Source organism: Akebia trifoliata, chromosome 15 (assembly GCF_017979445.1).
Source record: "Akebia trifoliata isolate Shusen 1 chromosome 15, ASM1797944v1, whole genome shotgun sequence".
NCBI classification, from domain to species: domain Eukaryota; kingdom Viridiplantae; phylum Streptophyta; class Magnoliopsida; order Ranunculales; family Lardizabalaceae; genus Akebia; species Akebia trifoliata.
Genome location: NC_141389.1, coordinates 6641942 through 6653455, shown reverse-complemented (window position 1 = coordinate 6653455; position 11514 = coordinate 6641942). Strand labels below are relative to the sequence as shown.

Sequence of the window (11514 nt, the reverse complement as noted above, 5' to 3'; positions counted from 1 at the left end):
GTTTCAAATTTTAGAGGTGATATGTAGCCTAGATTGTCTGTAGAAATAATTGAGATTTTATATTAACCAATGATGGTTTGAAGTTGTAGTTTAAATTAAAGACAAGCTGCATGTTTTCTGTGAATTTGGACAATTGATTAAAACATTCCTCAATTAATTCGACGAATGACACTTTCGCCTATAAAATTAAAAGAGAGCTCTGTTTTTTTGGACATCTGACAATTAGGATTTTTGTATTATGTGTAAACCCAAACACTTAGACAGGCATGTACGAGGGTTTAAATGAGGGGTTTCACACCCAAAGACCAACGAGTCTCAATCTTATAGTAGTTGGTAAGTTATTTATATTCTATTATATATTTTTTTATTCATTTTTTTTAAAATTATATTTAATGTTAAATGGTGTTAGAAAGATTGTTTTTTCAATTATATTTAATATTAAATATTGTAATAAAGAGTTTACAATTTATAATAAAAATAGCTTCATGTCATGTTTGAGGCTCCTCATTAAACAAATGTTATTAAGCGGACTTTTCTAACCCCAACTCAAGGTTGAGACTTGAAAAGTCCCCTTAATAGATATAATTTATGGGTATTTTATAAAAACCCTCTATTAAATTAATGATATTAAGTTTATGGGAGCGGTTCAAGGTACATATGAAAAAACATATGTAAAAACAATGATTTTTCAAAATATGGGTTAGAGGTTTTGGATTGAGCTGATTTTTTGCGAGGATGGTCACTACGATGAGAAGATCATCCTCATGAAAAATCAGCTCAATCTGAAACTTCTAAATCCATCAAAAGTGATATACAAATTATTGACAAAAAATTAACAGTCTACATTCTAAATCACTTTTAATGGGGTTAGAAGTTTTAGAGTGGACTGATTTTTTTAAGGTTGCATTTTCTTAATGATTTAACAGCTGAGATATTTGAAAAGTACCCTAGATTTATTTAAGGCGTGTTTGATTACTTAAAAATAGTGGAAAATTGTATTTCTTTTATTATAAAAAATAATATTTTTTTTATGTGTTTGATTGATATTTTTAATGAAAAATGAAATCACCATAATCTAAAAATCCAGCTAAGGTTTTAGATTTCATTTTCCCATTGTGTCAATGGGAAAATGAAATTCACCCCCCGCCCCGTCCCATCTCCCCCCTTAAAAAAAAAACATAGTGCATCTTATTCTTCCCCTTCACCTTTCCACCACCACCACTATTACCGCCACCACGGTCATCAACTAACATCGTCACCGTCTAATTCCTTGGAAATTGGGTTTCCATGCAATCGAACAGACTTTCCCCCCCCCCCCCCTCCTTTTTTAGGGGTGAAGTGTAGCTTGTGTTGTCACTGTAGGCAGAGTATAAATTTTCTCTATATAAAAAAATAAAAATAAAAAAACTATTTTAGGCTTGATCCAAGGTTTTGAATATGAACAGTCACAAATTTAAAATTAAAATTCAATAGTGAAAAATTAATATTTTTTTTAAAGTTATTAAAATTTATGTGACATTTGATCAGCATTTTTTATTCCACGTGGAGATTGATCGCAAAATTTTGCTTACATACACTACAAAACAATTGCGAAAGAGGAACATTCGTCTAAAACGGCATTAAGCCGTTTTTGTTTAAAAACGGTATTAAACCGTTTTACTTATTAAAACCGTTTTACTTATATTTTAAACACCCTGATCTCCGTCTCATTCCTTTGGAACGGACCTCTCTCTCTCTCTCTCTCTCAGCCTCTCTCTCGATCTCATATCTTTCTCTCAGTTGCTCTCACGATCGAACTCTAGATCGTGTAAGTCTTTCTCTCAGTTGCTCCCTCGATCGACCTCTCAGTCGCTCCTTCGATGTATCTCTCGATCTCATTCTCTCTCTTGTTGACTCTCTGTGTCTGCTCTATCTCCTTCTTGAGGTTCGATGCTGAGAAACTCTCCCGAATCCATATCGAAGAAAAAATATTGAAGAAATCCAACCATTTTGAGAGGAACAATTGTTCCTTGAGATTCAACAGTTGTTTTCTACAACAACTCGAAAGATGATAATCTGAGAAAAACCGGAGCAGAGGGAATTTGGTTTTCTAGCGTTGAATTTGTAGATTTAAATATAGATTGGAAGAGTTGGAGGTCTCTCTCTCTCTCTGTATATCTGTGCTTATATCACACACACACTCACTCTCTCTCTCTACAACTTCCTAGATCTAGGGTTTGTGCACACTTTCTCTCCACAGCTACCCAAATTTAGGGTTCGTAGAGATCAGAAGTCGAAAATGCTGCATTGAATGACGATGGATTGATTCAATCAAAGAAACCTAGTTTTCTTCTGCACTTCGCTTCTTTTTCAATTTTTCTGCAAAGGTAAGATTTCCTTAACAAATCTCTCTTCAGATTCAACAAAAACCTTAAAAGAAAAAAAAATTCCAAATTTCAGTAATTTCACTTTCCAAAATCATCAATATCGGTTTTTTTTTCTTATAATTTGTTGTTATTGTTGTTGTTTCATCTTCATTAGATCATTAAACGAAGAAGGAATCTCACTTCTAAATTTCAAATCAAAACTCAGCAACAATAATGAATTCTATTCCTCCATATCACTATGTCCAAATAAATGAATCTGACGTCCAAAGTCTATGGGTTTATTTGTTTTTTTTTGTTGTCTTTGGTACAAAGTTTTCTACTCTCTTCATAAGATGTGCTAGGTTTCTTTTGATTCTTTTTTTTTTTTTTTTTTCTAGTTTGGTTTGCTAAGATTTGTGGTTTTGCCCTACTATGTTCAATTGGATTGTTTAGTAGGAATCATATTGAAGTTTACTAGATTTTGGGTGTTTTTTTTTTTATTGATTTGATATTTTAGTGTTGTTCTCAAATGGTTGAATTACTAAGTTGCATAGTTTTGAACTATACTGGGTTTTATTTTAATTTTTCTTATGGTTCTGTTGATTAAGATGTTTGGTACTGCTCTAATTTAGTTGGAATATTGGGTTTTTGTGGTTCTTTTTATTGTTTTGGTTTGCTAAGATTTGGAATTCTGCTATAAGTTTTCTATTTTGTTTTAATTATTATGTTTTCCACCAATATGACCACTAAATACTTATTTGCTCTCTGCACTTGTTCCATGTTAAAAATCACAGAATTTTAGTTTCATTTTAAAGAGTTCTATAGCTTGTTAGGGTGGATGGTTGACTGATCCTAATACACTGAGGTCTCCAGTGTGAGTTCGGGGGACCCGTTATGTTCTAGCTTCTTCGATACACTAGCAATCTTGATTGGTTGAGGATATGTATACTTAAATTATATGCCAAGTGACTGGTTTTAAGGATCAAAAGAAAACGTAAAGCAGGTTTTACGATCAAAAGCGAGGGAGAACATATTCCCAAACACTACCTAAGTTATTGACGTGCTTGTGGTTATTGAGGTGTAGTAAGGGCAATGGTAAAATGAGGCTTTCAAATTCATTTTTTCTTTTCTTTTTGATTATCAATATCTTTACATGCATGGAAATTAACGCATTTGCTGATTTCAAATGATTGTATTTAGCTTTGATCCTTGAAAGGTATAGTTTGTTTGGTGTTCTTTTATTGGCTTTGAACAGCTAATCTAATAATTTTATATTGTCAATGCCATATATCAAAGCAAATTAGTCGACTGTTCTGAGATGTAGTAATCACAGATTATGCTTTTTTATAGTACATATGGCTAGTTGTATACAAAGATCAGTATGTTCTTGAATGGCAACCTTGGATGTGTGCCTCATGTATGGAAAAGGCATGTGAGATCTTTTAAACCATCTTGTATTGATATGAGTATTGCAGTTGATTCGGCTGGGCTTATTAATGGATGGATTACTAAAACTGCTGAATTGACAGGTTTAGCGGCTAGTGAAGCTATGGGGAAGTCACTGGTTAATGAGATTGTGCATGAGGAATCCTGTGTAGTTGTTGAAAATCATCTATCAAGAGCTTTGCGAGGTATTTGTTTCTTACAAGAATGATCAAAAGATCATGGTAATTGTTGATGATACATAATTCGATTATACTATCTTGACGGAAATGTCGTTTTTGTGTTCTATGCTTTGCATGATCTTTATCGTTTCTATATATAGTGGTGTAGTATCTTCTTTCTCTAGTAATGGCACTCGTTGCATACAAGAGAGTGTGAAAATAAGAAATTAAAGGGTTTTCTCTTTAGAATTTGAAGCCCATTAAAGCATTTTTTTTAATGCCCATGATAAGTGGTAAAGAATTGGTTTTTTCTTATAATGAGTTGTCTATTTTATTTTTATCAAGTAAAGAGAATAGGGTATGTATGCAAATCATTGTTTTTGATTGTGTGTGAGGCTTACACCTCAAGGCATACCTCAAAGTTAGACTCATTAAAAACATGCTGAGGTGCAAAGAAATGTAAAAAATAGTTAAGGTTTACGTCAACCAGTACCAAAAGATGCTCAAAATCCAAAAGGCATATGCCTTAGTGTGAGATGTACACCTCACATGAATTTTCTGCTAATTTTCTATTATTTAAATAATATATTAATCGTATTTTCTACTTTCTTCCTCCCTTATTCTTTTCTTTACTCTCTTCTTCTATTTCTTTGTTTTTACTGGCGTGCAACATGATTGGAGCATTTAGAAATAAATTCAAATATAAGCTAGCAATATATGCTAAGTAAGTTGTTGAATTCTTTTGATTCTTAAATAATTTTTGTAATATTTAGTATTATGAAGATTAAAATTATTAAAAAAAAAAATTGTATTTAGGTTTATTATTGCATTATAATTATTACTGCCGAGACTTTCAATTATTTTATATTATTACTAATCTAGTGGATTAAAACTTGGAATTCAATTCCTAGATGGAATTTTAGTAAAGGTAGTAATTTTAGGTAGGCTCTCCATCGTCTCTTCCAATTCAATCCTGTTTAGGACACTAGGTTTGGGTATAGTTTTTTGGGTTGTTCCAGGCATTCCAAGTATCTGAGAAAATGCCACAAAGAGCCCCCCACCTTTGTTTTTGTAAAATTTTGTAGACTAGCATTTGAGAATAGTTGGTCCACCCTCCTCTCTGTTTTAGTAAAAGGAAAACTGGAAGGGAATTGTGTGCTTTGCATGCAAATCACTGTATGTTAGAACATTGAAATCATCCCTAATAAGGTAAAGCGTGATACAAATATGAAAAGGGGCCACACAAGCTTCGCTTGAGCCCATCCAAACTTTTTTTTTAAGGAAACGTGAAGCATAGAAAGGTAGTTTTTTATATATTAGTTAAGGAAGGAAAGTAACAATGTAAAAAAGGCAAAATTAAAATTTTGGGTTGGACAGTACACACCAATTTTGGATGTGTAATTCTTGATAAGAGGCAGCATAGAAAAGCAGTTTAATATTAAATTAAGGTTGATATTAAATTGTTTATTTATGTTGTGTCCGGTGCACATCAATTGGTGGTGTATATTGAAAAATAAAATTAAGTGTAAAAGGGTTGGGTGTGTCTCATGTACATAAGTCCTTATGTGTTGAAACCACAAGAGCTTGGCAGGAACATTAAAAGAAAGTAATGTTAGGTTCAATGTTGACTCATGAACTATGTATGGGTATGGCGTTACAAGGAGAGTAGACCATATCATGTGTATTACTGAACCCCAAGACAATCAAATGTTGAAGTTCGTTTTAGGAGTTACAACTGTCGGTACTCCCAATTCTAACCCAATTCAGAATTCCATTCAAATATTGAAAAAATTGTAGAGGGTTGGGGTGGAACTTAAAAAAGGCACGGCCCACAAAGCCCATTTAGGGGGTAGATCATGGGCCTAACCTGGTTTAAAAAGATGGACTGATACGTCCCCGCCCATTTGTACCCTTACCCAAGTGTTCGAGACTCTTAGAGCAACCGGGTTACCTCATGCTGATATGACCTCCTAAACTTTGACTTGATGATATGGCACAATTTGTTTTGACCAATAAAATCTTAAATTACACCGAGTAACTGATAAAAAATATATTAATTGCACCTGGTTCCTATCAAGCTAGTGTGACTTAATCATGCCCATCAACTTAGATGAGTGTTTTCTTTAACATTGGTTGCTTCTCATTTACATGTTTGGACTTGATTTGCTGTAAATTACCAAGTTTACATTTTTATAATTAAAATGTTTTGCCATTCATATCATACCTGTAGGGTGTTCTTAGGGCAATTTGGATCAGCTTTACTGGATATCCTACTAGACAAACATTTTCTGAATTTCTTCACCACTTTGGCATCCTTGCACCAGAAATTTTGGAAGGAAAGTAAGTCATTTTTATTCCATCTATGTGTTACGAGGGAGGCTTTTCTAAACACTATTTGATTCCTACCATTTGAGTTCATTGGTACAAGTCTTCTTTCACTTCAGACCCCTTTTTTTTTTTTATCTCTATATTACTATGCTTAAGCTTTCTTGTTTACTTGCATTGTATTGGCACTACATTTTGGTGTTTTGAATCACTATTAGCAATGTTTGCATTATTGCAGTCTCACATATTTGTTTGTCTATGGGCACTGCTATACTTAATGTTTTGGGTTCAGTTTCGATTTTGGTTTCAGTTGCTTCCAATCCTTGTGCTCTGAATTTGATGGTCCTTGTGCATGAATTCATCAGTTGTAGTTTTTGTAATTATTTGTAGTTTTGGTCATTCAGGAATTGCCTATGCTTGTGAATTGGTCATCTAGACTCTCTGATAAGCATGTTCACGGTTGTTATTTGTTACAATTGGTGGCATGTCCAAATTCTAGCTTCGTTGATGGTTATAAAGTAGTTATATTTTCTGTGTCTTGTGATCCATTTGATCTTTGTGTAGTCAAAGCTGCGACTAGTATATTGCAAGGTTGTATAATATGATATCATGATGCTAATTATCATGTGTACCACAAACCTACATGGTTGTAAATCAAGAACGCGAGGGGATGCTCTTCTCTACTTGCTTGAGTACTGTTAACATTTCTGTTGCTTCTAGTGGTTCATGTTACTGTATTGTTGATGGACCTTACTTTTAGTTTTGTTGTATGTATGTTGGTTATTGGTTTTATGATTTCTTTATCGAATAATACCTTTTTTATGTGACACTATTTCTTGTTGTAAAAATGATCACCTTGACTAAAATTATTGATTTCTAAAATACATTACAAGAATGTTTGATCAATCTTAGAATTTTCATCATGCATAAGGTCAAATCCAGATTTAATTGATGGCTAGTGTTCAACACCTATATGTAATTTTATGATTTGTTCTTGAAAATTTAAATTGGTGTAGTGAGGCTTTACCTGGGCATTGCCCATGCAAACATTTCAACTAGCCGAGGCCCCTTGTGCTAAAATAAGGTCAAGGAAGACATTTTGAAAAAAGTGGTTAGCTCTCGCTAAAGCGCTAGACTCAAAAGATTTCACATAGGCTAGACATATAAAGGCTTTGCTGTTTCAATGGAGATTGGTATTTGAAGCGTGAATTTCTTGTTTCTTGAAAAACACTAACTTTTCCCAAAAAAAAAAAAAAAATGAGTTTGCTTGGGGTTGTGGAGCCATAGGTTATAATATCAAAGCCTCACGAGAGCATGTCCTTTAGACATTAGAGACCAAGAGCCAGGAATCGAGCTGAATGTTCGTCATTGAATGCCACATCTCTGTTTTCTAATCAAGATTCTTTTGGTAAAATAAAAAGATTCCTCTCCTATAAAATAGTGCTTCTCTGGCCAGCTTGACAGCTCCCTTTGTTACATTAAAATAAACCTAAGGTGTTGGTCTCAAATACCCATCTCTCGTGTTGGTCTACTACTCCATATTCTTTGGTCCATCTCCTTTGGACGTTTGCACCAAAATTCAGTCTGATTGATGAATTATAGCCGTAGGATATGGACCTTTTTCATAGTAAACAAAAAATGTGATTTATTTGTTTCTCATTTTACAGAAGACGAAATCTGAAACCACAGCTTTGGATAGAGTTGAATTGAGTCAGTATTCTTGTTGCTTATCCTGATATTTTGGTTTAGGCATAGATGATGATGATGATTCTGCTTTACTTGAAGCTTTTTAAAATTTCAATCGAATCTCAAAATCTTTGTCAAGAACAACTCCATCCTTGTGAATCCCAGCTGCACAGACAAGGGCACAAACAAACATCACAAGGCCAAATCCAGTGGTGGATGCTCCTGGTATCAGTAGTAGTGGCTTGGTAGGAGAGATGGAAAGGATGTTGGGTGGCTTGCAGGATTCCTCTTAATTGAATCAGATGATGCAAAGCTTGCTCTCTAACCCTCAGTACATGAACCAGGTATATTGGTTATTTTATATATATCATTGAGCATAAAACTGTTTCTTATTTTTCTGTCTTTAACACATTTGTCTTGCTTGTTTGATTCTCGGTCTCAATCAGCTTGATTCCAATTCCCAATTAAGAGAAATGATGCAAAACCCAGAATTTCTTCCACAAGAGACGTCCCCTGAAAGAATGCAGGTACCGTCCCTTTATCTTTTTCCAAGTGAGCATGTTAAATAGTGAGGCTTACACATTTCCCGGTCTTGCTTTCTGTGATGTAAGATTGCCAGTGTTGAAGAGGGACATCGTATTCCTCGATTATTTTTCGTGATTTAGATTACTATAGCTAGTTGGTACATGCTTGTTCTCCGTTGTTTTTTATTTTTATTTTGACTTTTATTTTATAATTTTATGTAGCAAGTTTTGGCCTTACAGCAATCACTTTTGTCTAATCTTGGTCAATCGCAATCAGCACAGTAAGTCAAGGCATCTACCAATTGCTATAAATCTTTGCTTAAATTTACTTCACAACCATAATGTTCATTTTCTGTTGGAAGGCAACTCTCAAGCACATATAGTAGGCTATGTAATGCCTTAATTTAGTGTGAAATCCTTGTCTTGGTTGTTCATGGACTGTTTCATTTGTTTATTCTCTGGGTGACTGTGCGGGATACTGAGTTAGACTTTATGCACACGTGGAGGTGTGCATAGAACCAAAGATTTTTCTCTCATATCATTAGGAAAAGCATCGATGTTTCTGTGCACACCTCCTCGTCAGCACAGTCACTACATGCAGATTGTTTATGATTATATATTTAGATATGGATTTATTTGTTTTCTTGCTGTTTATTTCTTCTCTTTTTTATGATGATGGTTATGCTTTATGAAAATTGTATCGGTGGGATGTATATGTATGATAAATGAATTAAGACTATGTATATAATCAGGTTATAAGAAATTCTAAGTTGGTCTTATAGGGTAAGTTATTAGTGATGTATATTACTTGCAATCATGTACCTTAACTTGCCATTTTGACGATTTGGGTGTGGCCCAAATGTTAAGATACTGTGTATTTGAGTGAGATAAAAACAATTAGGTTCAAGTTTTCTTGGTCATATTGTTGGCTGAGATGATCTCATTATTCAAATTATATCTCCGGGTGATGAAGTACCGTTGAATCGGTAGTGCATTTCAGCTTGGAATATGTAGAACAACACTCCACTCAGAAGGATAGGTTGTTGAGTATGACTTGGTCATATTGTTGTCTATCAAGTTTCTTTCAGACTATGAACAACATTTCCCCTCTATTTTTTGCAGTTTTGTTTTTGTTTTTGGTGTTGTAATCTATATTGTTTTTGGTTTTGTTTTTAAATCAGTGCTTTGTTTGCGTCTCTAATCTATATAGTTGAGTTGTGTCTCTCATATTTCTTAGCATTCTTGTGTTGTTTTTGTACTCATATGTAATTTTCTTAGATGGATTCTTTTTGTTCTTTATTTGCTGTATGCCTATATCAGTAATAGATTTCATCTTGGGGATATGTGTGAGTATTAGTTGAGTTGTGTCTCTCATGTTTCATAGGTGAATGAAGGAGAATCAGAGTAATCCCACACGTTTTTCTCAAGGTCTAAAGGATTCCAAAGCTTCAAACCCAAAGTTGAATCTGATTCGTTAACTTGAATACATAGATGAAGTGAAGATGGTTTCAAGATCCTGTTTTTATTAATAGATGTAGATTTCCCATCTTGAAACCTTTTTTCTTTATTATTATCTCGAAGAGGAAGAGTAAGAGGGACCCTTTGGTTAGGCCCATTGCCTAACCAAAACGGATCATCTTTTCCAAACTCAGGGCGTACCGCTCGCCACTTTTTGATTGATCAAAATGAAAATTCAAAGTGATCATTGGTTGGACTATAAAAAATAAAAATAAAAAAAGAGAGAAGTCCTTTTATGATTAGTTCATTCGTAAAATTGAAAAACAAATGATGAAAAAAAATTGATTGGTTGATGCTTAACTATGAATGTGCAACCCTTATGGACAAATTATCTAAAAAGCTATGATCTGGCCAACGGGCCCACTCATCTGGAAAATACCCCGGGCACACCCTATCCTATTTGCACACACCACTAGCACGTTTACTTTATTGTATTGCACCCTTGCATGTCCCTAATAGCCAACGTGGTACTAATGCGTGGCCCGGTCTCCTCGGAGATGCGACGTCATTCATGAAAATCACAACTCCAATCACGTACCGTAAGGTATATAAAACTGGGGCATCAATACCATTTGATCAGGTGATTCTGAAAGGTATATTGATACACCCATATTGGAGCGACCTGAGCCTTTGTCCTATTGTAAGCCGCACGGTCACATGTCCCGATTGCCAACGTAGTACTAGTACGTGGACGGTCCCCTCACGGGATGCGAAAACCATTTATGAAAGCTACAACTCTTGACTCGTACCCATAGGTATATAAAAGATAATCCAAGTACATCAATTGTACTTCTTAGTCAAAACCAGTGCCTAAGCAAGATCTTGCCCCGCTGTACCCTACTGTACGAGGGGGATAGACTACGTCTATTCTAGACGAGAGGTACTTAAGTGGGCCTTTGCTCAGCATCGTGGCCACCTCTCAACTGGGGATCAAACTAGCTGTTTTTGGCTTCAGAGAAGTGAATTGAAGTTTTAGATTATCACCTATACGGTATATCAAATCAAGTCACCACGTACCGTCTGATTGAGTATGCTTGAGAGGTATATAAGTGTGCTTGGGCAAGAGTGGCCAGATAAAAATGCATTGCAGTAGTAAGCTTAGAGTTTAGAAGCCTTCTCTGTAAGTCACGACTCGAATTTATCACGGGTGTTCCCGGGTTGTTGAATGAAACTTGATGATTGATGTATGTGAATGATGTGAATAATGAGATCAAAGTGTATGATTGTCCTCAAGGGTCAAGATTTTGTTTTTAGAAATTAAAATGGGTACACCGACCCAATAAAGAATCCATTTCTTGCAAAAATTCAATAATGACCCAGTCCATCTCGATCCAATGATTATGATAGGCCGGGCCATTTAAATCAAAATGAAAATCAAATTTTCAAAAAAGAAAAGTGTTTTCCATAAGAACAAAGATTTTCAAAAGAAAAGTAACTTTACATTGACCTTGGAAATGTACTGAACTATTCTCTTGTGTCAACTCAGGATGCTGGCTGCAGGCAATAACCCAA

At 34.6% G+C, this 11514-nt stretch overlaps 1 protein-coding gene across 25 annotated transcripts; it reads left to right on the top strand.

Annotated features, from left to right (window-relative positions):
• The first annotated feature begins 1568 nt into the window (after window positions 1–1568).
• Window positions 1569–10082, top strand: LOC147384130 (uncharacterized). 25 transcript variants are annotated; one of them, XM_086425797.1, is made up of 7 exons: window positions 1583–2366; window positions 3696–3777; window positions 3875–3976; window positions 8126–8304; window positions 8407–8487; window positions 8707–8765; window positions 9869–10082. In XM_086425797.1, exons 2-4 carry the CDS (start codon window positions 3750–3752, stop codon window positions 8251–8253), a joined length of 258 nt encoding a protein of 85 aa, XP_086281923.1. In that variant the 5' UTR covers window positions 1583–2366; window positions 3696–3749; the 3' UTR covers window positions 8254–8304; window positions 8407–8487; window positions 8707–8765; window positions 9869–10082. The 25 variants fall into 25 exon arrangements, 6 of the variants coding, with proteins under 6 accessions (XP_086281918.1, XP_086281923.1, XP_086281921.1 ...); XR_015172697.1 differs by lacking the exon at window positions 1583–2366 and adding exons at window positions 6180–6289; window positions 7942–7984 and having other exon boundaries at window positions 2378–3976; window positions 8060–8304; XR_015172699.1 differs by lacking the exon at window positions 1583–2366 and adding exons at window positions 6180–6289; window positions 7942–7984 and having other exon boundaries at window positions 2379–3976.
• Window positions 10083–11514: the final 1432 nt, after the last annotated feature.

What these genes read in the sequence shown, in the direction of transcription:
- LOC147384130 (XM_086425792.1), top strand. Translation starts at nt 3,727, where the DNA reads ATGTTCTTGAATGGCAACCTTGGATGTGTGCCTCATGTATGGAAAAGG. An exon ending in TCTATCAAGAGCTTTGCGAG is followed by an intron (nt 3,977 to 8,125) that starts GTATTTGTTTCT and finishes TGTGAATCCCAG; the next exon opens with CTGCACAGACAAGGGCACAA.